This window comes from Rousettus aegyptiacus, unplaced genomic scaffold, assembly GCF_014176215.1.
Source record: "Rousettus aegyptiacus isolate mRouAeg1 unplaced genomic scaffold, mRouAeg1.p scaffold_m13_p_12, whole genome shotgun sequence".
In the NCBI taxonomy this organism is placed as follows: Eukaryota; Metazoa; Chordata; class Mammalia; order Chiroptera; family Pteropodidae; genus Rousettus; species Rousettus aegyptiacus.
The window spans coordinates 7,102,976-7,130,929 of record NW_023416287.1 but is presented as its reverse complement, the minus strand read 5'-3'; the positions used below and the strand labels follow the sequence as shown (position 1 = coordinate 7,130,929).

At 49.1% G+C, this 27,954-nt stretch overlaps 1 protein-coding gene across 1 annotated transcript in view; it reads left to right on the top strand.

Moving 5' to 3' along the window:
- LOC107510314 overlaps positions 1-27,954 on the top strand; it is an 86,692-nt gene that overhangs the window by 12,910 nt on the left and 45,828 nt on the right. Inside the window, exons 2-5 of the mRNA XM_036229736.1 lie at positions 16,225-16,375; positions 16,882-16,922; positions 17,794-18,014; positions 18,126-18,297. Coding sequence (XP_036085629.1) covers positions 16,225-16,375; positions 16,882-16,922; positions 17,794-18,014; positions 18,126-18,297 — 585 coding nt within the window. The remainder of the gene's footprint in view (positions 1-16,224; positions 16,376-16,881; positions 16,923-17,793; positions 18,015-18,125; positions 18,298-27,954) is intronic.

Below are 27,954 nucleotides of genomic sequence, written 5' to 3'. Positions count from 1 at the left end.
ATAGAATGTTCTGTAAAGGTCACTTAGGTCCAATTGGTGGGTAGTATTCTTTAGGTCTTCTGTTTCCATACTGATGTTCTGCCCATTGGTTTAACCAGTTACTGAGAAAGGAGAGCTTGAGCAGCCAACTACATTTGTGGACTTGTCTATTTCTCCTTTCGGTTCCATTATTTTTTGCCTCATATATATTGTTGCTCTGTGATTAGGTACATACCCATCTAGAACTGTTATGTCTTCTTGGAGAATGGGCACCTTTATCATTATGCAGCACCCCTCTGGATCCCTGAAATTGTCTTCGTTCTAAAGTCAGCTTGGTCTGAAACTAACACAGGTCCTCCAGCTTTCCCTGAGTTGGTGTTTGTGTTTCTGCTACTCCTAACACACCTGCTGAGGGGGCCCAGGAGGGGCAGGGGGAAGAATCCCTATTAAGCAGTCGATGCGTTTGCATAGAGCAGCTCCCTGTGCGCAACGGGAATCTGGAATGGGAGACCCAGTGAACTCCAGCAGCGTCGAGATCCATAACCATCTGCAGCCCCATGTCTGTGGCCAGCCTGCGCAGGGCGAGGCAGGGGTGGTGAGAAGCCGCCATGGCTTCGAAGCCTCCTCTAACATGGAAATTTCATCATCTGCATTTCCAACCCCTCTTCACCTTCAAAGCACCGAGAACCCTAGAAACTCACCTTTAAATTGACAGCGGTGTGCACACTGGAGAAAAAGGAGAGGGGTTAGCTGTAGACGTGATTTTTATTGAAAAAGAAGCTCTTTCATAAAACCCGCTGCTGCGTAATCGCAAAATGGGCTGCGAAAGAAAGGGGAGGTGTTCCACGGTTCAACAGGAAACACATGAAAGACTAACCAGACAATAGGGACCAAGGTCGTGCCTGGGAGAGCGAAGGTAAATCCAGCTCCTAGCTCTCTGGCCGGCTCCTAATTATTGGTATTCTCTCAGAGTTTTAACTTCAATAAGGGCGGAGAGGGTAGCAGAAAGGAGAGGGGATGGTCCTCGTCTATATTTGGTCTTGAAAAATAGCCTTCCAATTGTAATTGAATATAATTGGAGACAGAGCCGGGCTGGCTGGCAGGGACCTAGCAGATTGTCTACCTTCAGAGTCATGCGGAAGGGGAGTGGGAGGGAGGATGGGGTGGCAATGGGAGAAGAAAGGCCCTGTCTGCTCAAGCTCTGCTCTCTCTCTGACTGTGCCGGCAGCAAAGACTAGGGTCAGGCAGGCTCAAGTTCAAATCCCACCTGCCTGTGGGTGACGTAGCCGTTCTCAGCCTTGGTTTCTCTATCTGTAAAATGAGGGCGATATATATATATATATATATTTAGAGCATGGTTTTGAGGATAAAGTGAGACAGCCATGTGAGTTATTTCTCTTATGCCCTTGCTTCTCAAAGTGTGGTGCAGACCCCAGTAGCACTGGCTCCCCTGGGAGCTGGCAGGAAATGCAGACTGTCAGCCTCTCCCGGAACCTGCACTGAGGGCAATTCTAGTGCATGTTGACAGTTGAACCTCGCTGCATTTATACTATCTTCCTCCTTCCACGTTGCGCCCATCACGTTTTTTTGAGGGCGCTGGGTTTCCTGTGGTCCTTGTCCTCCATTCTCTAAGAGTTTTCTCTCCACCCACATGCAACAGTACTCAGAACATGGAACATTTGGGGACCGCAGCTTCCTGTTGCTCGTGAGCATTAAGGAAGAATTCTTTTCTTCCTTTCGCTCCAGGCCCCACCTCCCCCAAAACAATAAGTCACCCTCACTTTGTACATCTATTAACATTTGTGACTATATAGCTTTTTGGCAACTTAGCTCCCATTTTTAAAATGTACCTAAGGGAGCCTGCCCTTTAAAGAAGCCCCATGGTGAAACTTTCTGCAAAGCCAATAATTGCCAGCTAATTTCTCCATTTTACAAAGCTAGATTTTTGCATATTATGATTTCAGAACAAAGCAGGTCGAGCTGTTGGAAGCTTTAGTCATTAACAAGATTCGGGATAAAAAAAAATTTAGTGTGGGTGAACCAGGCTTCTTTTCCCACTCCCAGCAGGGCGTCAAAATCACCTGTGGAGCTTCACATTGTTTTTTTTAAGTACATACATTTTAAGTACATGGCTGGATGGTATTTCCATATGTATACACCTGCGCAGGTAAAGTATGGAAATTTCTAGCAACCCCTAAAAGCTCTTTCACGTCTCTTCCTAGTCAACAATACTTCCCCAGAGGGCAACCTTTTTCTAAATTTCTATTGCATGGATTAATTTTTTCTGGTTTTGAATTTCATGTTATGAAATTATACAGTAAATGTTCTCTCATATCTATCCAGACTCTTGGCTTTAATTAAGGACAGATAGAAAGTCAAACACAGCTACATTTCCCCTTGACCAGTGGTTTTTAAGCTTTGGCTGTCATCAGAATCTCCTTGTTATAACACAGGATTTATTAAAACACAACTTGGTGGGCCCTAGCCCCAGAGTTTCTGATCCAGGAGGTCAGGGGCAAGGCCTGAAAATGAGCAATTCTAATAAGTTCCCAGGTGAGGCTGGTGCTGCTGGTCCAGGGATCATACTTTGAAAATCATGGCCCCAGAGCAATGGCCGATCTTGGACAAAATTGCTCTGGTGTGATGTTCTTAAGATCAGTATCTGTGTGCCTTATGTCTGAGTCGTCGGTATTTTTTCTACATGCCTTCCTCCCAAGTTGCGACGCTTCCCTTCACCGTTTTGCCTATTTGGGGGTCAGATGAGAACCATTGGTATCAGCATTTTTCAGCAATCTCGGTACCTGGATTGCTTTGAGGTCTTGGATAAAGGGGAAATTAATGGAGACATATCTGTTTTCAGTGTGCTTTTAATGAAACCAAACAGCATGTTTCTTCTACAGGTAGCAGTTCTGAGGCAAAAGAAACAGAAGAAAGAAAAAAAAAAAACATTTTTAAGCCTCTGAATGGGCTTCTTTATTTAAACCGCCTCCCGGAACCACAAGCTCCCAGCTCACCCAGACCCCATGGAGGCCATCCCCAGGTTCTCTTGACTCGCTGATGAAACGTAAAAACTTAGGTCTGCTCTGTTGCGGCTCCTTAGCAGCCCCTAGAGAAAGGGCAAGAGAAGACTCCCAGCGCCCCCCCCCCCCAGGAGGCTGGGTCTTAGGGGCACTGAAACCCCACCAGACCTCCTGCCTGGCTATTAACTCTTCTTTGAAGATAAAGGTGAAAAACCAAGTCTGTTGACTTTGACAAAAGTTTTTTTTTTTTTCTAATTTTTTGAATAAAAATTATTTTAATGTCTAAAGCTTTTTAAAAGGCTCTTCTCATTTCCTTATTTTTAAATGATTCCCGGTTGCAGCTACCTGTAAGTTTTCCACAATGGGTATTTCTCCCCATGACTCAGGAACCCGTCTTCCCCCATATCTATTTCCAGACATATTATTCTCTAAATTATTGGTTCCTACCCTAGCAGACTCGATGCTTCCCTTTATAACATGTTTTGTAATGCCTCTTTTCTCATCATGGGGTAAAAATTAATAGGCAATGCAACCTATTTATACATACAATCTCGAATAAGCATGTGTGTGAGTTGTTCTAAGTATAATGTATAGGAGAAATAAAATAAAATTAATTTCTATAAAATTTCTATAAGATATTATACATGTCAGTAAACAATTGTTCCAGGAAAAACAGAAGACAGTAGCTACAAATCCAGAATGGTCCAGAAGTATTGCATCAACCGGCATTTTTGCAGGTGATATGATTTTTCGAAGTGGCGAATTGCTCTTCTTAAAAGATTAAAACAAAGAGAGGTACAGTCTTCTCTCAATTTATATTTACATGATAGGGGCATTCCTGGAAAACCCAGGATTTGTCAAAGTCATGCAAAAATTCCTTTTTTAATATATATGTAAACAAGAGCTAATTTTAAATAAGTTTTTCTCCTACGTGACGTCGGGTGGGACATTCTAAACTTGTGTGGGATTTGGGACGGTTCTTTTTGCGGGAATGTCCTGCATATTGCATGTCATCTAGCATCTCTGCTCCCCTTCCCCATCTAGCCATCCGTTAGCCATGGAGTTCCCCAACGCACCGTCAGCAAATAACTTTCCAGATTTCCAAACCGTGGGTGGTGACGGAATAGCAGTGAGAATCCTCTTGAGATGGCTGTTGCAGTCATTAAGGTGCGATGTCATGATGGCCCGAACTAGGATGGTGACCGTGGAGACTGAGATAACTGGATGGATTCTGAACCTAGGGTCCAGAGGGCTTGGATCACACGTAGGGCATGTGGGTGAAAGAAAGATGCCAAGGAGAACTTGCGAGTTTGTGCCGGGAGCAACTGCATGGCCCCGTTGACTGCTATGGAAAAGTCTGGAGGAAAATTGAGGATGGGCAGAAAAATCAACAAATCCACCTTGGATGTATTGAAGTGCCTGTCAGAGAGCAAAATGGACACGTCCAATATGTACTTGATCTGTGAGTCTAGGTTTAGAAACTAGACCCAGGCTTGGAGATCCAATTTGAAGCCTAGAGGATGGATGAGATCTCCTGGAAAGAAGGTGCAGAGGACCAGGAGAAAAAAGCACTTATATCTAGAGGTTGGGCATGGGGAAAGAGCCCCGAGGTCCTCCCTCTGCCATTTGTATGACTCGAATCTCTCCAACTCTGTATTAAAGTCCTTGATGTAGGTCTACGATGAATATATCACTGTGTCTTCTTGGGCCCCCAGCATCTTCTCCCTGAGATAATATGGGCTCCGCGTGTATTGATTATGGGCTGCCGAGAGGTCCATGTTGATCACACTTAGCATTTTCATACTGTATTGGAAAGTAAGACAAAGCCAATCTGCGTACGCCTTTTGTTTCCCCAACTCTGATGACATTTAGAAATCCTGACTCAACTGATTGGCTGGGGCTACGTTGGCGGCACTCCAAGGTTAGATGCTGGAGCGAACAGCACCCGAGAGTGGGCGCTGACTGGCATGACGGCTTTGCCAGGAGCCTGTTCTACTTCATACCTCGAGGAGAGGAAATGCTGTTTATTTTCACACGTGGGCCCGCAACATGGCGAAGTCTCAAAAAGGAAGATACATCTCTTGTTCGGGAGTCTGTCGGTCCAGGCCACCGACTGAAAAGGTTGTTATAAGATTCGATGATAGCAAATGTATCAGTTGGCTAATGACACAACACTACTGCGTAACAAGACATCTGCAAATTCTGCGCCTTCTAAGAACGATCATTTCTTCTAGCTCATATGTCTGTGGGCTGCCTTATCAAAGCTGGGCCTTTGGGGGCTTGGCTCAAGGTGCGGTCCTTTGGACCAAAGGTCAGGTCATAAGCTTATTTATTATGTGCATTAGCCAATGCCCAAGTCCCACTAACCAAACAAGTTATGTGGCTAAGCCCAAGGTGAAAGGGCAGGGGAAACACACTCCATTTCTAGGGTGGGAACGGCAAAGTCGCATGGACAGAGAGAGTGGTATAAACTGGGAACCATACTGTAACCTACAAGAGAAAGGGTTACAAATTCCCACGTCCACCAGGGCCAGGCATGGATGGCATCATAGACAAGAAAGACGCTGGGTAGTTTTGATGCATGGACACTTTGAGTCAATAAATACATTGATCCCATATTTTCCGGGACCATTTGGCCCTCAATCTTACGTTTTCCCACTTCTGATAGTGACGTGGGTGCAGAGACTAACTTCTCTGTGTTAACATTAAAACATTGAAAATGGAAAGTGCTAAGAAGGCAATAAGGGGTCGTAGGGGCTGCCGCGAAGTGAACAGCACGGGCCTCGTCTAAAGGATGCAGCCGTCATGACTTTGGTCCACTGTCGTCAGATGGCCATGCAGACTCAGCACGGCCAGGTCTTTGAGATGTCAAGAGAAGCCAAAAATCCAGATTTTTTTTTTTTATGTAAAATTTCCAACCTTCACAACATTTAACAAACAAAATGTATTGGAAGGAAGAAAATGGACTTTAGGTCATCATCTTTTACCTTCTGTTCTCTAAGTGTGACTTTATAAGGTCGGTGAGAGCCAGGGTAAGACTTTCTCTGGTTATTTTTCTCCTCCCAAGTGGCCGCCAAGGGAGCAGTAGTTTCTGGACGTATCTTTGAGGCCCTAACAGCCAGTTTCCCATAAGAAGTGAGATCAGGGAATTCGAAGATGCCAGAACTCTTTCTTCCTAATTCTCCTGTTCCTATAAAAATTCAATTTCATTTAAACTGCAAGGCACAGTGAGTCCTAATTACTGTATTTCTAAAAATTATATACAATTAGAGTGGAGTTTCAGGAACCGGGCCAATTCTCCACCAGAACATACATTGAAATGCATATTTTAAGAGGACAAAAGATGCTTTTGGGCAGCACTGTAAAGTGACCTCTCCCGGGGTCATTTTGGTCATTGGTTTTTATGAGCTCTTAGCTCTAACTTGGACCCAAAGTAGTCTAAGAACATCAGATTTCTTCTTGGATTTTACATCAAGTAGTTGTATTTCCTGGAGTAATAGTCCGGGGACTATTACTAATAGTTAGTTGAGGATTTCATGCACTTGACCCATCTGAAAGGAAATCGAAGGGAGCTGGAAGAGCCGCTTGGTTTGAGGATAGCCAGGTGACCCCGGAGTCCCTGGACCCTGTCCGGACATGTGACTTCTTGTGAGAGGCATGGGACAAAGCCCCGCTAATGGAGGGCTCAGGTGGTTTGGTTTCCATTCCGAGTCTGGTAACCGAGTCTGGCCCAGATGAGACCAGCCCTCAGACTGAAATCTCAGGGCTTGCTCGGTCTCCATGCAAGGCGGAGCCCGCAGAACGTTCCGCCTTGAACCAGCAAGGCCATCTCCCCCGACGCCGAGCGGGCTCCGGGGTTCAGACGAGGCCCCGCCGGCGTGCGCGGCACATCTCACCTCTCTGCCCCTGGCCCTGGCAACCCGGCGCACAGGTCGGCCTGCTGCTCCCGGTACATGTTGTGGCCTCTTCCGCTCACCTTTCTGGACAGTCCGTGTCCTCTGTTGGGGATGCCATCACTCCTTTTGCTTATTTGTCAAGACCTAGTCACCGCGGTCTCATCGGCAGAGCTTTCCCTGATGCCCGCCCGTGCAGAATCTGGCTTCTTCTTCTCTGAGATCACTTCTCAGCAGATACTGCATTTGCTCTTTGGAGGTCAGTCTGCTGTGTCGGGCCGCAGTGCGTTCATTTCCGCCTCTCGCTCTCACAATATTACAGGTGTAAATAGTTCGGGGCATGCAATATTCTATTGCTCCACCATTCCCGGGGGAGGTGTCTTCTTCTGTATGGACACAGATACTCACCGTTACCAGGTCAGATCTCCAGCTGACGAGAAGGGGGATGGAGAGGGCACGCCCCCTTCCCGTGAATTCCTTAATTTATTTAACACATACTTATTGAGTATTTTTCACATGCTAAACATTGTTTTAGATGCTGGAGATTCGGCCATGCAAAAGACTTTTAAACAAAAATCCCTGCCAGTAAGAAGTGTATATCCTGTTGGGGGGACAGAGAAGTTATCACGATGAAATATGACATATATGCTGGGTAGTATGAAAACTACCAGAGAAGAGGAAGTTTACTTCTCAGGGAGCTTCCAGTGCAAGGAGGGAGTCGTTTGCGTTTAGTAACAGAGGGCAGGTAGATGATGATGGTTCATTGCCGGAGGGTAACTGATAACCCCGGCAGGTGGCGCCCCTGAGCTCGTGCACCTGCCTCCATGAAGATGAAGGCTGCTGCCCTTCGGCAGGTGGGGTAGAGGGGCGGGAACCTGCCTGGGATTCTGAAAGCCCATTTCTGGGCTCCCCTTAAAGTCCTCTTAGCGGCTTGGACTACCTCTCATTTCCTATCCAGAGCCTGAATCATTCTCAGAGACGACATGTTTTATCCGAAGCCTCATTTCATTCATTTTTCAGGAGCAGAGGCTCATGTCCCTTGCTTGAATTTAAGCCATTCTTGTCACTTCTTTTTGATTTCCTCATTTGAAATAGCAGGCGGTTCCAGCTTTTTATTTTTCTTTTTGTTCCCAGCTTTGACAGAGAGCTATCTGGCTGCATTACAAAGCTCTTCTAGCTTCTCTTTTCTGCCCCCAGCCCTGTAGCCCACTGTGCTACTAAAAACTGATGCCCACCTCAGGACAATTAAATGGAATACAATGTATAAACAAGGTTGCCAGATTCAGGAAATAAAAATGCAGAACGCCTGTGCCTAATGTAGTTGGTAAACAATTTTTTTCAAGTATAACTATGTCCTAAATATTGCACAGGACATACTTATACTAAAAATATATTTTCATATGAAATTCAATTTTGTTGGGGTATCCTGTATTTAATCTGGCAATTCTAACAGAAGGAGCTTAACAGAGGGCTTGCTATGTCATCAGGGTAAGAGGTAATGACGCCGATGAGAGTGATGATGACTTTAATGTATTCTGGTAGGTGCCGACCCCAGGTTGGGGTGGAGGTGGGTGTTCCTAAGGAGGGTTTTCTAGAGCAAGCGAGGCTCAGTCTTGAAGAACTCCATTCGTTTATTCAACAGATATTTATTGGGCATTTATTATGTGCCAGACTTTTTTCTAGGTGCTAGAGAGACGGCAGTGAAGAGAACAGATAAAAACGACAGCCCTCATGGGCTTGAAGGATTAATGGGGGAGACAGCAAAGAAGATAAAATACACAGCATTTTGGATAAATGCTGAGGAGGAAATCCGACACAAAACAGGGGGATACGAAGCGTTGGCATGAGTCGAAGTTTGGGAGCGGGTGGAAAGGAAGATTTTATGGAGAAGTCAACGTAAGTGAAGATGTAAAGGAAGTGAGCCATGCGGCCGTTTAGGGCAAGACCATTCCGGAAACGGGAAACAGTGAGTGCAAAGGTCCTGAGGTGGGGGTGTGCCTGATAGTCCCAAGAAACAGTGAGGGGGCCAGTGTGGAGCAGAGTGAATGGCGGGCGAGTCGGGGGAGAGGAGATGCAAGGCTGGATTGTGCAGGATCTTGCCTTTGAGAGAGGAGGAGCCACCAGAGGGCTTGGAATGACATAATGTAACTTGCGGTTAAATAGGCCTCCCCCCCCACCCCCCCAGGTGTGGAGGAGAAACTTCGAGGCAGAAGCAGGCAGCTGCAGTAGTCCAGGCGAGAGAGCGTGGTGGTTTGGACCAGGCTGGGAGGCTGTGGATACATTTTGAAGGGAGCACTGATAGGATTTTCTGGGGGTTCCATTTGGGGAGGGAGGGAGGGAAAACGAGAAGAGTTGAAGACAATATAAATCTAACTTGAAAGAGCTAGAAAGATGGAGACAGAGAAAAAGCACAAGGGCTGAGGGGACCTTTATCCGGGGACCTGCGGGGTTTGCGAGCAGAGCCAGGAACCGAGAAATGTCACGAAGCACGGATGCAATGTCCAGTGTGCGCCCAAGACAACCTGTGTCTCCATCCTCCTGCCCGCCTCCGTCTAACCGGTGCACTGTGGAGACACCTGTTGCTCATCTTGCTCTGACCTCTGTCCAGCTGTGGCCCGGTTCCCTCCACGGGCGAAGGCAGCTGTGGCTCCGGCCGCTGGCAGCAGGCAGACTGGGAGAGCTGGTGCCGCTGAGCAGCAGGCTGGCTCCTTGCCCTGGGCAGGGAGGGCCCTCCCCAGCAGGAAGCAGAGGGGGACTTCCTGGCCAGCTGGGTCTAGCCACTGTTCCAGTTACCCATTGCTCCTTAAAAGACATCCCTAAACTTAATGGCTTCAACGACAGTCATTTACTTGGCTCACGACTCAGCTATTTGGGCAAGGTTCTCGGGGAAGACTCATCTCTGTCCCACGTGGCATCAGCCAGGGAGTCTATTTTGGGGGCTGGAGGACCATCTGCTAAAATCTGGCTGCCAGGGTGGTGCTGGCCATTGCGGGGGGCTCAGGAGGGCTGCGAGCTTGGGCTCCTGTCCATGTGGGACTCTCCATGTGGCCTGGGCTTCCTCAGCATGGTGGCTGGGCTCCAAGGGTGTGTCGTAAGAGGGTGACTTAGGCAGAGGCTGTATTATTGCCCGTTATGATAACCTCGCCTTAGAAGTCGAGTGGTGTCACTATGGCAACACTATTGTTGGCACAGCCCCGGAGCCTCCCCCAGTGTCAGGGGGAAGAGGAAAGACTGGTTTTGGAAAATGTAATCTGCTCTAGCTACCAACTTGGCAATCCAATGGGAGCAAAGAGTCTTTCTGAATCTCAGACTAAGGCCCTCGCTCAAAAGAGGTGGCATGGGTCCCACCCCACGGGAGTTCACAGCCTGAGTCAGGGGACCCCCCTACACTGCTCAGGGGTGCTGAGCGAAGGACTCAGCAGATGGGATTGGTGCAACACAGAAGGACTTCTGGAAGAAAGGAGGTTTGAGTGGGGATTTTAGCTCTAGGACATCATCATATCATCATTATAGCTATGTGCCAGACCCTCCGGGAAGCACAAGATTGAAGCCATTTAATTCTTGCAATCTGCTTTTGCAGTAAGGACTGTTGTCATCCTCACTGTTCAGATAAGGAAACTGAGGCACAGAGAAGTTAAGTCACTTGCCCAAGAGGTTACACGGCTAGTAATAGTCGAACCAGGATATGAACCCAGCTTGGGCACTTAACCGCTATGCTATACTCTACCACTGTGTGTGTGTGTGTGTGTGTTTAGAGACAAATGTGACAGCAGGTAAAGTTTGACTCCCATCCTGTTCCTCTCCTCAAAGGCAACCACTGTTACTAGTTTGGAGTGTATGTATACAGTTCTCACCCTCCCTGACTCACCCAGTTAACTCTTCCCCTCTGCTTGCCCCAAAAAACACACACCCCAATCCCATCGAACGTGGAATGCTTGCAGCTAACACGACACACGGACAGGCCCCATCACCACTCCTCCCATCAGCAAAATCATTTGCGCATCAAGAGTCAGCCAGGTTTAGTCCCAAACCTGTTTATGTTGTGCTTATTGTTTCAAATGCAAATTTCGATCAAACGTTCTGTAAATCAGTAAAACATGAGTGTGAGTCATTCCTGTTACTCCTAAAGTGACTACTTAGAAAAATGCAATAAAATTGAACTCCTAAATACATCGCTACTGAATTATACAAAGATAAAACAACTCTAACAGATTGAAGGGAAAATAATAAAACTCTAGAAGGATTCTACCCTTGGATTTCTAAATTATTGTACTTAACTTTTCATTCCCCCTGAAACTAACTTTGGCTGGAAATCATAGCTCTGCCTCAATGAATTCATTTATGCAAGAAACATAGAAAGATGACACGGCCCATTAACTGGCTGACACAAATGTTAAGAAAAGGCTTTGGCCCTATAGAGTACGGCCAGTGAATGATGCAAAATTGATATTTAATAAGTAAAAGGTTTAAAGTAGGTCATATCATTAAAATTTCATTCTCCTGCTTTAATTAATGTTTTGGCTTTCTATCTTACTGGTTAAGAAGAACCCTATATGAATGCCTAGAAAATATATTTTTGTAGAGTTTCATTTTACATAAATGTTAGGTTATATTATGACCTTGACAAGATCAAAGGTGTCTTCAAAGGCTTAATTTTGGTTTTTAAAAATGAGCAATGCCACAGAGGCTCACGACGCTGAAAGACATCATACTGGAGCTCTTAAAGGTTTCTCAACGGTTGCTTCCACCCAGACCAGCACCCAGAAATGACCCATGTGGGCTTCAGCCTCTGCGGGTGAGGTTTCGGCTCTTTTCTCAACGGTGTGACAGTTTCTGGACATCTGTCTCCTCTCCCAGACTCAAAAAGATGCACAAATCAGCCTTCAGAGGGGCAGGCAGTCTCTCCTGTGTATTTACTCCCCGAGTGGCCATGGCGGCTTCAGTAACAGGCTGTCACAATGTCGGTAACCAAGTAGAGGCAGATTCCATGGACAGCATTCTCTTTCTCACTCTCTTAGTAGTGACATTGAACAGCTGCCACCGTCTCTGGGGAAAGAGAGAGACTTCTCAGGGGAAACGCTGCAAGCATTTTATGTTCTACACATGGCAATGTGTAAAAATGCCTTTTGGAAAATATGAAGTGATCGAAACATTATTTAAAGATAATCCTTAGGTGGTAAATATTATTTAAGGATAACACGGGCTAATCTTATTTATTTCTCATCAGGTAAGAAAAAGGATCAATTGCTTTATGCAAATCAGGAGACTTCCATTCCATGATGGGGAAATTGCCTGAGGGCTTCGCCCAAATACCTTTTCTAACACTGTATGTTGGAGAATTTTCCATACTAGTTTCTAGAGAGAACTACCTTGTGTTTTTTAATGGCTGCATAGTATTCCCCATTATGGCAAGAACATATTTTATCTAATTGGAATTGATGTAGACTTAGCATTTTAACAGAGAGAGAGCAAGGGAGGTGAACTAAGAGCCTTTGGTTTCAAATCCAAGCTCCAGTAGATACGAGCTGTGTGATCTTGGACAAGTCACTCAACCTCTCTGTGCCTCGGTTCCTTCCTCCGTGAAGTAGGGGTAGTCATCACATCTATCTCACGGGGGATTAAAAGAGATAATACACACAAAGAATGCAAAACAGCATCTGACACATAGTGCTCAGTAAGTATTAGTCATATCAGCATTGTATTATTTTTATCGTAACTAGGAAAATTCCCTAATGCAGTGATATGACAATTTTTGCATGCTTCCTCGTCACCATGTCTCCACAAGTAGGATTTGAAAGCAGATTTTAGGAAACAAGCAAACTAGTAAAACTGATCATAGAAATTTTAGAAATAGAAAGAAGAAAATTACTCAAGTAATTACTATCTTCAGACTATTTCTAGTCTCAACCTCTGTCTGTCTGTCTGTCTGTCTGTCTTCCTCTTTCTCGTTCTCTCAGGCAAGTTTTGTCAGCCTTTTTTAATAGCCTATGTAATAAAGATCATACCAAATTGTGTTTGTATCCTGATATTTTTCCTCTTTAAATTTTTTTCCCCCGGCTTTATTGAGGTGTGATTGACAAAAATTGTGTATGTTTAAGGTGCACAATGGGACGTATACATGTACATTGTGAAATGATCGCCACGGACAAGCTAATTACACACCTGTCACCTCCCACAGTGGCCGTGAGTGTGTGTGTGTGTGTGTGCGCGCGCGCGTGTGTGTGTGCGTGTGGTGAGAACACGCGAGATCTGTCTTCGCAAATTTCGCGTCCTTGAGTCCGGTATTATCCGCTGTAGTCATTGTGGCTCATGTTAGACCTCCAGGGCTTACTCATTCTGTAACTTAGTTTGTCCCCTTTGACCGGCACCGCTCCTGTTCTGTCCCCTCCTCCCCTCATTGTAGAACGAGGTGAGGAGGATAGAGAGAGGCAAGGGGGTGAGCGTGAGAGCCTGGGAGCCCTGCACGGGCAGTGACAGAAATGCCACCGCCTCTCAGGCCACCTGCAGGAGACTCCTCGTCCTGAGGTTTGACGTTTCCCTCGCTATGGAATGGCCTTCACGCGAGGGGTCCCATGGCTGCGCCCGCGCCCAGGCCCTTACCCGGCCCAGTGCGAACGCAGCGTGTGCGGTGGGAGGTGCGTGTGCCCGCGCATTTCACATTTCAAACACTTGTCATCAAGCGCTTTGTTTAACAGGCGCCTTCAGAGAGCCCGGTCAGGCTCCAGACGGAGTCCAGAGGCCGGCTTTGGTTTCTGAGAGCGCGTTAAAGATCTGTTTGGGATAGAAGAGCGAGTCTCGGGCTGCTGAATGAGAAATAGTCCTCATTCATAATGCACGGCCCTTTAGAAGAAAGGGACAAGGAAGTCTAAATCCAGCAGAGGCTGGGGAAAGATGCCCAGCGATTGAGGAGGCCATTGAGGAGAACGGGCTGGGTGCGCTTTCTCAGCGGATTCAGCTTCCCTCTGGTTTGCTGAGAGGGGCCCCCCAATGCGTGTGGGGGTGCTCGCCTGCTGGAGGTGTGGGAAGCACTGCACAGGAAACTCTTAGGGGGTAAGGAACAGATAACAAAAGACAGACGGACAGAGGCCCGACACTTTTGGGGGATGTTTCCTAACTCGAAGTTAACTTTGCTCAAATATTCTGGGTCCTTGTGAGGTTTTATTTTGGGATCCTGATTTTGGCTGTAGTGTTCACCAACTGAAACACAACTACAGAAACCGGGGGCGGGAAACATATGGGTTTGGGGGGCCTTGACTGAATGACGTTTCCCGCCGCCTAAATATATCATCCAGACGCAGGGAGGCGCCTGTCGAGCAGGCCGGGCGACGTTTCTAGAGCCGGTAGCTGTCCATTCATTGTTGTTCCGTCTTCGATCAATCCCGGTGGCAGTGAGAGACTTCTCAGCTGCTAGAAAAACGTTAGTTTTGGAAACACCGCAACAAAATATTTGTAGTGGTTTGAACACTGTCCCCCAAAAAAGATAAGTCCAAGTCTGAACCTCCAGGAGCTGCGATTGGGACCTTAACGGACACAGGGTCTTGGCAGATGCCGTTAATCTCAGCACTGAAATAGTCCTTCGGGATGAGGTCTTCCTGGCTTAGATCCTAAATCCAATGATCGGTGTCCTTCCAAGGAGAGAAGAGGGCACAGGTGGGTGGTGGCCGTGCGGACACAGAGGCAGACAGACATTGGGGCGGTGTGGCCTGGAGCCAAGAAATGCCCAGAGCCCCCAGACGCTCAAAGAGGCAAGGGACGGACTCTCTGCTAGAACCTTCCGAAGGAGCACAGCTCTGCCAACACCTGGGTTTCGCACCTGTGGCCTCCAGGACCGGGAGAGCGAATGCCTGCTGTGCCACCCTGCCAGGCCGTGCTGGTTTGTCCTCGCGGCGGCAGGAGACTCGCAGAGCATTCCAGGCGGTTCACTTCTCTATCGCCCGTGCCCGGGCCGGTGCCCGCCCTACGGTTAAGCGTAACCGTGTGAATCGTAAGGCCCGGTGGGAGAGGCAGGCCAGTCGCATGAACGGGCTGCCATTCCCGCCCCCAGAAAGTCCCTGGTACAATGTGGGGGAACGAAATACACTCCGGGGGGTGAGGGTGGTGTTGCGGAAGTCTTCTGCGATAAGGAGGGCTGAATTGTGACAAGCGACAGGGTGGTGGTGGCTCTGTCAGAAGCCGGCGGCCAGGGGACAGCGCGCGGGAGACCACCGCCTGGAAAATTGTGAGAAAGCTGGTGCGTCCGGAGCGTGCGAGAAATTTTCTCCTTTTTTAAAAAAAAATATCGATATTCTAATACATATTAACAGCCCGTAATTCATACTGTGGCTTTAAGAATCTGATGGGACAATAAGTATAAAGCGTAGAACAGTGTCCGGTTCGGAGGAAGAACTCGGTCCTATTTGTTGCTCTGGTTCCTGTTATTAAGAAGTTATTATTGGGAAAAAACAGTGTATAGTCCGAACAGAACATGACTCTGAGCCCAGTTTTGCCTGCAGACCCACTGTTTTTTGTTTTTTTTTGTTTTTGTTTGTTCGTTTTTTGTTTTAAGCAAGAGAAGAAAGGGGAAGCAGGTGTAGGAAAATGGACACGCCTCCTTGCCGCTGTCCCCGGGCCGCTGGCCTCCTGTCTGTGCCTCACTCTGTCACGCGCACGCGCACACGTGCATCTCTTCAGCCCCCCGTCTGCTTCGTCACCCCACGTCGATGGCCTTGGCGCCCAGCTTTCCTGGCGGCGTGAAGGCCACAGGGAAAGTTCCCAGAATCCACCGCCTTCCGGGCTCGAGCTGCCACCTGTTGCTGCTGTGACAAATTAACGCAAGCTCCGTGGCTTAAAACGACACAAACTTGTGACCTGACGGTTCGGAAGTCGGAAGTCCATCGGAGCTGTGCTGTTCCTGGATGTTCTAGGGGACAATCGTCTCCTGGCCTTCTCCAGCCTCCAGAAGGTGCCTCCGTTTCCTGGCCTGTGGCTCCCTTCCTTCTTCAGAGCCAGCAGCGTCCTGTCCTCAGATCTCTCTCTCTGACCCCTGCTTGGGGTCACCTCCTCGGACGCTGACCCTCCTGCCTTCCTCTTCTAAGGACGCCACGTCCTTATGATTACAGGGAGCTGACGCAGACAATCCGAGATCCTCTCTCCGTTTCAGGATCCTTCATTTCATTCTATCCGCAAAGTCCCTCTTGCCATGTAAGGCGACACAGTCACAGGTTTTGGGGATTCGGATGTGGACATCTTTGGGGGCTTCTGCCCTTCACTCCCCATGCAACCGGCCGTGGCAGCCAGTCTTCCCAGTGCGCGTGGGGCTTCGGGGTCGGTTCTCCGAATCCACTTCCTTCCAGGTGTGAGCTGGCAGGAGCAGCAGGCAGGACACAGCTGCCACTGGCCAGGGGCCTGCCTAACCAACCTACGGGATGCTGCTTCATCACAGCTGGTGCAGATGGCTCCCCACAGGTGGGCGAGAGCATCTCCGTCTTCCTGCAGCAGCGTGAGGTGAGGAAAGAGGTTCTGTTCGATTTCCTTTCCAACCTCCTGCCGTTTGCCTTGACTTCGGGCAGTTGGGCAGGGGAATGCAATGCAGTTTCAATGAATAGAGTTTGGAGTGGTCCTTGGTGAAGTGTCCCGCTGCGGGGAGGAAGGGCAGGGCCATCTGCTGGGCTTTAATTCAGAGGAGAGGTCCGACGACCACGAGGCACGTGAGAGGGTTTTGTTGGGGCTGCACGGTGCTTTGAGAAGTCGTGTTAGTCGTCGCTGTTTAAAAATGGGCAGATTTCACGTGAAGATGCTCATTCTGGTGTTCGCAAACCTGGAGATCTCTGGCCACGGGAGGTCTTGCTCCCAGCTGGCCACAATGGTTTGCAGTAAGTCTCTGCACCTTTTTTAGGTGGGACACGTGTTCTCTATCTCGCCACGGTCCCCCCCGCCCACCTCACTCCTTCCGCCTCCAACCTGCCCCTACAGGCCTCTGAGTTTGAGGTGGCTGGTTCTGTGGCTTCTAGGGCTCAGGAATCTTTGCCAACAGGCTGAGGGCTGAGGACTGGTGAGAAGGTTAAACTCTTATTTCTCCCAGGAGGCTCGTGTGGGTTCGACGCTTCTCCCCTGGGTCTCCAATCCTAGCCGCGGGCACCCTGCAGACCCAGGGGTGCGAAGGAAAGCAGCGTCTCTGCTATGTCCATGCACAAGCTGGTGTGAGTTTGTCCTGACCCCTTGGGCTCCGGCCCCGTGCCACAGGGCTCCTCGTGCCTCCTGGCCGCGTTGGGGTCTCCCAGCCCCGGCTTCCAACACAACCGAAATAATCACTCACTCGCTTAATTCTACGACACGCTCGACATAATCGCAGAACTGTCACACCCAAACTGCTGCGACAGCACGTCTACTGTGTAGAGTCTAAGGTGCATTTGCTGCCCTTTTTTTTTTTTTTTAATCAAACAGAGTGGATAGCCCAAGTGCTAGGTATGAAGTGACTCGGGTTAGCGACCTCTGTGTAATTTGTTTGAAATACAGCTGGGTTCCTCTGCTTCTGTTTTGATTAGGGGCTTTTTTTATTCTTGTTGATACAATTTCATTTTTTTTTAAATAAAATCATTTAAATCTTTTAAAAATAAATATCTTGCTAATGATCCACAAGACTCCAGAAGGTTACGCTATGTAAAACTGCGTCCTAGGTAAAGTGTCACCCCGTCCTCTGTCCCCTCTGCCATGTTCTCACCCACCCCCTCCATCGGTACCAGTTTCATTAGCCTTTGGTTATCAAAAATAACCTATACTTATTTTTTCAAAAATAAGCAAATACGTATAAAGCGATAGCCATGTTTAGCAAGGGAGGAGGCAAGGAAGTGTGAAGGTTCCGTGATTTCGAAGGAGGATGGACTCATGTAGCCGGTCAGGATACGTTAATGTTTAAAATAAAGTGTGGGAGAGGAAGCGGGTGTGGATGGGGTGTCTGCACTTTCCTCCAGCTCCAAGACCTTCTTCAAGCAGGGAGGGAGCCAGGCCTCACCTGGGGTCCAGGTGTGCTGGTCCCCACTGCTGTTTCTCGTGCCACCCCCACCGGGGGAAGTACGGGGAGCTCCAGGGACCCCTGCGAACCCTCCAGCACTCTCCCCTGCCCCTGGCGCTCCTCCCGGCTCAGGTGAGTGCCCTTCCTCCCACTCTTGGCTTCCTTTTCCGCACCTCAAAATCTTTTTCTGGTCCCCAGGACAGGTGATGTTAAAAATACCTGTTAAAAATACCTCATTCGCAGACCCCGGTTCCTGGAGGCCCTGGGCCTGCTGCCGCAGTGACTCACCAGCTGGGCTTGGGAAGCAGAAACGTCTGGAAGCATTCGGCTCGCAGCGGGGTTGGCAGGTTCGAAGGTGCTATAAGCGGATTCCAGGGTACAGACCTCCTGAAGCACCCTGGCGAGTGTTCCACAGGTGAGGCCTTACATTAAGTGAAGCTGTGTAGTGCAGTGGGGGTGGGGAGGAGAGGTGGCCACCTGGCTAACAGGCCATGGCCTGACCCCGTCTACCTGCGCCCTCATCTCCTGCTCCGCCCCCTCCTTCAACATGAACCCACTGCACTGAGTCCCCTCCGGGCCCGTTCCCCTCTCAGGCCTCTGCACTTCCTGTTTCCTGTACCTAGAATAATCTCCCTGGAGCTCTCCGTGAGGCGGGTCACCCTTGCCATTCAATCCCAACGTGGCCTCCTCAGGAAGCCCTTCCTGACCACATCAGTCAGTCACGAGTCCCATGACCAAAAACCACAGACTGCAGGGCTTAAGCAACAGATTCACTGTCTCACAGACTGGAGCCTGTAAGTCCAAGATCAAGGTGTCGGCAGGTGTGGCTCCTTCCAAGGCCTCCCTCCTCGGTTTGCAGACAGCCATCTTCCCCCTGTGTCTTCACGCGGCCGTCCGCCTGTGACATCTAGTGCTGTCATTTTAACTTAATTATCTCTAAAGACTCCAAATATATGACTCCAAATATAGTCATATTCTGAGGTTAGGACTTGAACATGGATTTTGGAGGGACACAGTTCAGCCCATGACACCGACCGTTCTATTTAAAGTGCCTCCATTAAGAGCCATCGCTCTATCTCATGCCTTATTTCATGTTCTTCAGAGTATTTATCATGCTTCGAAATCGCCTTAACCAGTGATTTGATTTTTTATCCGCTACTCTAGATCAGTGCTGTCCAATGGAAATACCGTATGAGTGCAAATGTAGCCAGATATATGATTTAAAATTTTCTGGTTGCCACATTGAGAACAAGTAAAAAAGAAAATGGGCAGAATTAAATTTATTACTATATTCTATTGATCCAATATATAAAAATATCATTTCAGTCTACGATCAATATAAATATTATTGATGAGATATTTTATGGCTTTCTTGTACTAAGTCTTTGAAATCTAGTGTGTGTTTTACATTTAAGAGTACATCTCAGTTTGGCCCAGCCACATTTTAAATGTTCAAGGGCCACATGTGGCTCGTGGCTCCACACTGGGCCACATGGCTTTAGAATATAAGTTCCAAGAGACTGGACCCTGTTTCTTTTGCTTGGTACTGTCTTCCCTATGCCCAACACATATTAGGGATTCAACATTTTGCTGAATGACCGAGCACATAGGAAATGCATTGTACATGAGTCATACCCAAGGCAGGTTTCGTTAACCAGCCAGGGTGGTATTTCCTAAGAACGGGAAGAAGATTCTGAAGCCTTGTAAATAATAACTCCCAACGACTGGAATCGTCACGTCCATTGGCCCTATTTGCCATCTCTGAGCAAATCCATAGTCCAGTTGCACAGGTTTGTTTAGAGCTAGTTACTTGTGGCTGATTGGTTTGCAGCTTTGTTGCTTATCTGGGGCATGTGTGTCACCAGCATGAAATCGAGACTCAGGTCCTATGTTCCAAGAAGCCCCCTGGCCAGGCGGGGTGGCAGGAACAGCAGCAAGCCCTGTGCCATTTTGTCAGGCCGGTAGAAAGTTTGACTTTGGGCGACTTTTTTTGCTTCTTAAATATCAGTCGTTCTGGAGTAAGACACAATTGCAAACTTATCTATTAATTTACCCTGGAGACCCCACCACCCTTCATCTTGCCTGATTTCTTATTCCTCCCATTGCAGCATCGCTGAACATCGTGTTGTGCTTGAATCATGAATTCAGCTCTTTGCTTGAATCATGAATTCGGCTCTTATCCGTGCTTCCAAAATCCTGTTCCCAGCCAAGTGCAAGCAGACCCAAGCCGACACATTATTTATAAATCTCATTTAGCTCATCGGTGGTGTGGCATTTCTGCTGGAGTATGCAAGCCAGGGAGGCTTTGATCTTGTTTGAGGTTCTTCGCGTACAGAACTGCTCATTGCCTTCGAGAGCTCAGAGAATGCCTGGAGCTTTAAGCGGTCCCTGCAAGTGCTGTTTTGCAGGACCCATCCTCTCTCCTGGGCCCTGGGGCCTTGCAGGCACTGGCAAGGAGTTGGGTTTGATCCACGTGTGCTGGAATGTTATTGGAGGGCTCTGGGCGAAGGAAGGACGTGACCTGACTCAGGTCCTACAGGGTCCCTCTAGCTGTGAGAAGATGGGGCGCAGGGGAACGAGGAAGGAGGGAGGCTGCTGCCACGGTCCAGGCTGGAGAAGGTGGCGGCGCGGCCGGTCTGCAAGTCCATCGGCTTCTCTTGTCACCTTCCCGGCCCCTGCCCCTGGAGGAGGGAGGAGGAATCCCCCCATCACTGCCGTATTGCGATCTTCTCGAGGAGTTTGGGGAGCAGCCTCAGAGTGATCTACCTGCCAGGTTTTTTTCTGGAACGTGCATGATAAGGATGAATGTGGTGCCTGCTCAGAAATTTGTCTAGAGTATTAAATTATCTGAATCTGAAAAGGAAAAAAAAAATCTAAGGATTGTGCCAGTCCCTCAAAGAGGAATACGGGGTCAGTTAGGCTGGAGGAGTGAAGGAATGTTCCAGAACCCTTCAAGCTCCCAAGTTGTTGTCCCGCGGCTGTCTGCAATGTCACCATCAGACACCTTGGGGCCATGCCCTGCTCTCGCCCGGTCTGCCCTCCTCCCTGCTGCCCACCTGGTTGTTCATAGCAGACGCTGGGTGTGTGATTGCATTTTACACCTTTTCCCAGCCAGGACGAGGTGCAAGGAGGAGGAGCGGAGCAGGAGGCCTTCCCGAGTGAGGAGGTAAGAGGAGAGGAGTTCTTTAAAATTGCCCTGAAGCAGCAATCGCTGGCCATCGGGAAGGGGAGAGGCGGGGAGGAGTTCTGCAGGTCGCATGGAGCTGAGCCACCTTCCTTTGAAATCCCCGGGCTTGGTCGGTCTCCTGCCACTGGAACACCAGGACGGGAAGCAGCAGCTGTTCGGGAGAGTGGCGGGGCTCTGCGGCCAAGGCAGGGTGACGCAGGGGTTACCAACCTGGACTCAGATTCTGCCTCGGAAGTCCAGCCCTGTTACTTACGAGATGCGAGCTCAGGCAAGTTAGGGAACCTTGCAGGGAATGACGATTCTCCTTACCTCAGAGAGTTACGAGGGCTCAGTCATCCAGGGCATGGATTGAGCACATAAGGCACAGAGTGGGCAAGGCACTTGCCCAAGGTCACACAGAGGGCGCATGGCACAGCTGGGATTTGAACCCAGGCAGTGTGACTCTAGAAGCCACAGGCTCAAACACCTCTGAAGAGAAACAGGGAAGGCTTGGCCACGTTTAACTGGCTTATATTAGCAGTTCCCTGAATCGGGGATCAGTTCATAATCCTATACTCGACATGCTTTGATCACTAACGTCCTGTGGGCCCCTGAAGTGGCCGTGCTCCCTGGATGAGCCTGCCACCTCGACCCTGTAATGGGACTTCCCTGAGAGAATACCTTACCTGTCAGCACTCGCCATAGCCCTACCGCTGTGTGCCCGGAACGGGATGGCAGGGCAGCTGAGGCAGTGGGCCCTGGAGCCAGGGCGCCTGCTGCGAGGCCTCCCCCCTCCGCCACTTCCTAGCTGTGCGCCTCTGGAGACGCCCTGAGGCCTCGGAGCCTCCCTGCTGAGTGGTGATAAGAAGATTAAATGAATTAATCCAAGAGTCTCTGCTCTCAGACATCTGGTAAATGGAACTGGAGAATTCATCCATGCATACTCAGCTCGGGAGAGCGCAAATCGGGGTTGTAACCTGAGACTTCTGTCCACGTGGCCGCCCTCTCTGGAACATGGAGGGGCCTTGGGCTGAGAAAGGGGGAGGTCTCTCCAGCTAAAAGGCTGTTGGAAGTCTGGGACTCTGTACAACGGCTCTGCCTCCCAGAACTAACATCTTTCAGTCCCCCCCCACCCCCAATCCCCCGCAACGTTGTAACACTGTCTTCCCAGAAGGGCCAACTGGGCGACAGAAAGCTGTCCTACGGCACCGGTCACGGTGAGGAAGGCTCTCCAGGATTCTCGCAGGACAGGAAGTGCGAATGACTCACTCATCCGGGCACAGAGCAGAGCGGGGCGGCCTCCCCGGCAGGCCATGGCCTTGCAGGTCACCCCTGCGAATCGCCTTCTCACCCCTGCCCCATTCTCTCCCGCCCCCACAAGAACCCAAGCACCGCAGACAACCGGCTGAGGCTGAGGCAGAGCCGCTTCGTGCTCAAGCTCAGAGATGCCTAGGGGCCTTGTTTTTTTTTTTTTAAGTTTCTGCTTTTTCGGAAGCTGGTTTTTATCACTTCTGGGTCCCTTTTCAGAGCCCCCAGCAACGTTTTCTTCTTTTGGAGATGGTATTTTCTCCCGGGAGGTTTGTTTTGCCACCTCTGTGCATCGCGATCTCCGGTAATTGAAAGAACTCTGGTCTGGGGAGCGTTTTTCACAGTTCCCAGTGGCACACACATCACCCTGAGGAGGAGGCGGCGGTGGGGTGGGGCGGGGTGGAGGGGGGCTGTGGGTTCGGTTAACCCATTTCATGGATGATGCCGCTGAGGCTGGGAGAGGAGACATTTGCAGATGAGGGGGGCCTGCTGAGTCGTCGGTGCAGGGCTGATGTTCAGGGTTTAGCAGCCGTCAGCCGTGGGGGACAGGAGGGCGTTCATCTCTCAGGGTAGGACTTACCTACCACCTGGTGCAGGTGGTTTACAGATGGAGCCAGTATGCAGTATTCACGATTCCTGCATTACAAGGGGCCATGAAAAAGGGGCCATGGAAGCTGAATTGGTAAAAGCAATAGATGTCTGCTGCGGATGGAGTGAGAGCAGATGAGAGAGTGTTCGTGGCGAGCAGGCCCCTCACTGAGCAGATGGGAGGACATGGGCCCAGAGAGGGTCAGACACTTACCTGTGGTCACACAGCAGGACATCATCACCAGACTATCTGCGGGCAATCAGTGGGTGACCTTTTCTTCCCCACACATTGATTTTCTCAGAAAACTTCACTCCAATGAACAGGCTCAGTAGATGTTGGCTAATCTTCTCTTCATTTCCACTGTATACATATCGTGTGGCAGTCACGGTGCAGTCATGTTGGTGACAAGGTCTCCCTCCTGGCCAACCACAGTCACTCAGGGGGCAAGGCCACACCTTCACTTCCTTGGTGAGCTTCGTATCCCGACACAGCTGTCAAAGCCAACCGTCAAAACCGTGTAATTCCAAAGGTGTATTGTCATTGTTTTCAAGCTTTGTCATTCACACAAGACTCATCAGTCAACCCAGACCCTGTTTTTCCTTCCAGACTGTGGCTATGTGTTTGGAGCAGGGTGGGACTTTTTCCTTTCTTTTTTGATGACTGCGTTGAATTCTTCCAGCTGATCTGCACATTCCTTAAATGCCAAGCATGTCGAAGGCCAAGTCCATTCTCAGCATACATCGCCAGCGCTGGGTCGTCATGATTGTCATCGTCATCATCGTCACCACGCTGCCTATCTAGGAAGCTGTACATTTTTAGCCTTTTCACACAGGTCATCTCGTTTGACCCCTACAATTTATCCCGAAACACAAGCAGAGCAGCAAATACCCCCTTTCCCTGGTGAGGAAGTGCAGAGGTGAGTAAGGCGAGGCGAGGCCTATGCACGGCGCTGGTTACCGGCAGAGTCAAGTCTCATCTACCTTCACTAATTTGGATGCTCATGTGGAGAGTCTGCATTTTCTGACCACAAGTTCAGATGTGCAAAATATGTACACTTTTTTCTTATGGTTGCTCTCAGTCTCGCATTCTGCCCCACGGTGGAAATTTTAATCAAGTCCAAGGAGTCCTTTTCAGTTTTTTTTTCCTCAGTCATTTCAAGTTTAAACTCAGCTGTTTCAGGATTCCCTCACCCCTACCCCCGGTTGGCATCTATGTGTGTTGTTTAGGACAGAAACCTTGGCTCTTGCCCTTTCTCCATTACCTCCTCCAGAACTCTAAAACCTAGATTTCCTCTCGACTTTGGTTGTCATTGCTGTGACTCTCCCTACAGAGGTGGTAGGTTCAGTGTGTGCCCCCAAAATGCATGGAGGGGTAACCTGAGTCTGTCGGACCCACGCCGGTCCCTGCCTCAGAGTTTGGACCTCCCTCCTTGACGACCCAAGAAGCATGGACCCCACCAGCACCCTTTTCAATTTCTCTGTCATGAAGGGGTAAACGTTTGTACTCCCTTTTACCGTAACCACTCAGAGTATCACACTTTCACGGTGCAAATGTCATCCATGGACGGTACGGTTTTAACACCACTTTTTAAAAAATTTATCTTTTCAAAAGAGTAGAGCGAGGATGGTGCAGACGGCTGGGCTCTCGCCGCTCATCACGGCCTCACAGCCCTTCAGCCCGGGGGCTGGCTCTGGCTGGAAGAGTCAGGAGAGACTTGGACGATGCGAAAGAAGGAAACTGCCATGCAACTTCCGGGTCATGATTTCAGGGCCCCAGGAAGTTCTCGATATTCGTGAGCTTTAGTCCCATGGAGGACGTTTGAGGAAAATGCCAGGACTTGGGCCCTAGCTCACAGCTTTCATAGCTCGGGATGGGTCGAGAAGTCAGGTTTTTCACAAGCTCCCCACTGGCACTCCGTGCAGGGGATCTGCAGACCCTTCTTTGTAAAGTTCTACACCAAACCTTCTGTCCCTGTCAGTAACAGCTCCAAGGCCCAGCTTTAGGCAGAGTCTAGTCTTTGAACTACCTTCAAACAGTTTGGTGTAGTGGGACTCAGGAGATCTGTGGTCAAGTTCAATCCTCATCCTAAGTAAGTCTATATAGCTTCTCTGAGCCTCAGTTTTATCACTCAGAAAATGAGCAGTAACCAACGTAAGTGCCTGAGCTGAGCAAATTCACTGGAGAAATTTTACCTAGTTCATTGCAGCCGGAACAGAGTGGAGAGAGATTAGGCTTCAAGAGTGGGTGGGGCATCGTTAGCCTCCAGAGGTTTGGACTTCTGGCCCTTTAGCAGTGGGGAGCCCTGAGAAGATTTGGGGCAAGGAAGGATGGGAAAGGAGGCAAGAAGACAGGTTAAGATGCTGATGCAAGAGAGTGAGCAAGGACGGACCATGGTCTGACCTAAACAGGTGGTGCTACAGTCGTAAAGAAGTAGGCTGGAGAGGTAACAGAGAGGATGAAGTCAAGGTCTTGGAGACGGATCCGTGTGGGGCAGGAAGGTAGGAGCAACCTGGGCACCCCTCCATGCTGGATAGCCAAAGCAGTGCCTGGCATGTAGAGGCACTCGAAAATAATTATTGGATGAATGAGCAACTGAGTGAAATATCTTAGTTCTAGACCCTGTCTGGTTATGACGAACAGATAAGATCTTCGTATGATAGCACTGGAAACTTGTATAAATTCAAAAAGTGGTTTGGCTACTGAAACATCCCAAATTAGCAATGGCTGTAATATAGCAGAAACTCATCCTCCTCTTTCATGCGGCAGTCTGCATAAGCATATGGGGCTAGCGGGCTAGCTTCGCAATCATCTGAAACCCAGTCTTTTTTTTTTTTTTGCCTCCTCTTTTTGTTCTTCCATTTTCTATGCATGAATTCTATCTCATGGCCCAAAATAGTTATTCTAGCTCCTGCCACCACATCTGCATTCCAACCACCTCCATTTTATCCATGTGCCCGCCATTGGAGAAGGGGAAAGAGCATGAACGTCCTATAAGGAGGGGATCCGGAAGCCGTATACATCAATTCTAGTGGAATACTATTGGCCAATACTCAGTTGTATGACCACACTCGGGTACAAAAGAGGCTGGGCATTGCAGTCCTATTCCGGTTGCCGCATTTCCAGCTAAAACATGAGCGTTCTATCTAAATGAAGAGAGAACAAATGTTGGAGGTGAATCTTAATGAAGTGAAGCTGGGGTGAGGAGGAAATCGAAAGTTCCAGGAGGCAAGACTGACGAAGGGCTTCAGGAGTTCAGTAGAAAGCGGGACAACAGATTGCTTCCAGCGGAACCTACGGGCTGCCACCTTGACCTTTACGTTCAGGCCAACGGCGGGCAGGTCACTTCAGCTCTCCAGGCCTCAGCTTCCCAATCTGTGAAATGGAAATGACCACACTTCCTAAGACTGTGGTTAACAAGACAAGGAATAGCAGAAAGTATCTGGTGCTAGGAAGTATTTCCTAAACCTTAGGCGCTGCTTCTGCTGAAACGCTATTGTGGCCATGAAGTAACTGGGCATGCATCCCCAGTGCAGCCCAGCGACAGGGGCAGGAGGAAGGGCTCGGGCATCAGCTCAGGAGAGTGTGGTCTGATTCCCGTATCTGGAAGCAGACAGCGGGGGTTTGCCACCAATTAGTCCTTCCCCTTCGGCCTTCCCAAGATCCCAGAATTTCCTTCTATAAAAGCCGCGTCTTAGGCAGTCAGTGCGTCAGGGAAATCTGACTCCACCCCCTTGCTCTGTCGGTGGCCCTGATTGGCTCACAGAGATCCACATGGTTCATATACTGCCCAGTCATTGGTTCACAGGCAAGCATGTAACCCGGAAGGGGAGGGGTGTCCAATCAGGCTGCATCTTGTTTGGGTCCTTGCTCCCCAGGCCCGGGATGTGACTGCGGAAAGGTGTAGCTTGGTGGAGCGCAGGTAGCCTTGCTGAGGATGCTGCTGAAATGTTGGGGCTGTGAAATGGGAAACACCTGAGGCGCAGATGGCATTGGCAAGCTTCTGGATCATTCTACCCGGAACATTCTTACCTGAACATGCCTTGTGCATGAGACAAATCCCCTCGATGGTGCTAACCAGTTCAAGTTGCCTTCTCCGTTACTTGCAACCAGAAACGCCCCACCGTGATGCACGTTTATACGCGCAATTATCCCCTTTCATGTCTGCCTTGCAGAGTGACCTTTTATTATCCAGTGCATTCGCAGCTTCTCGCCAGTGTCTAGGACACCTCAGGCTCTTAATCATCGTCGAGTTCATGGGCTGTGACTTACCTCATGGAACTCGCAGCCTCCCAGAAAATATGAGACATATGGGTACGAATCTAAATAAGTTGTGAGACAAACAGTGGACAAGCCCTAGCGCTTGCTCTACAGGCAATCAATGTTGTCTTACTTAATCCCCCGCCTTGATGTGACCTTGTAATACTGTTGTGGGCGGGCAGGACACACAACAGATGACAAACCCACTCATACGGACCATCTGGGCTTGGGGAAAAGATTCTCGGGCAGACAGGGAGTTTTTTTCTTAAAAAGTATGTTGGAATTGTATTGAAAGTAGGAGACAGGCCCCAGACACTTTTGATTCCAATGGGACGGAAAATTGGTTGCAAAATGGCTTAAGCAAAAAGAGAGACAGACAGATACACACACACACACAAATAAAATGAGAAGATAGGTTGGCGTGAAAGAAAAATCTAGGGGTAGATCTGTCTTCAGGTACACAGGTGTGAGCAGAACCAGCTGTTCCAGAGCCAGCTGCTATGGCCTGTGTGTGTGTGTGTGTGTGTGTGTGTGTGTGTGTGTGTGTGTGTTGTGCTTTGATTAGTTTAGGCTTCAGTCACATGCTTCACCCCTTTGGTGGAGTCTTACTGTCAGTCCCTAAGGGTACTATTGCCACAAGGTCAAGGGGTGCCGGGGGCAAAATCGAGAGCTATCCGCTGCATATGTGAATGGCCAGGAAGGGTGGAGACAAAGAGGTTTGCCCGTTCTTATAGCACATACTCTGGAAGGCC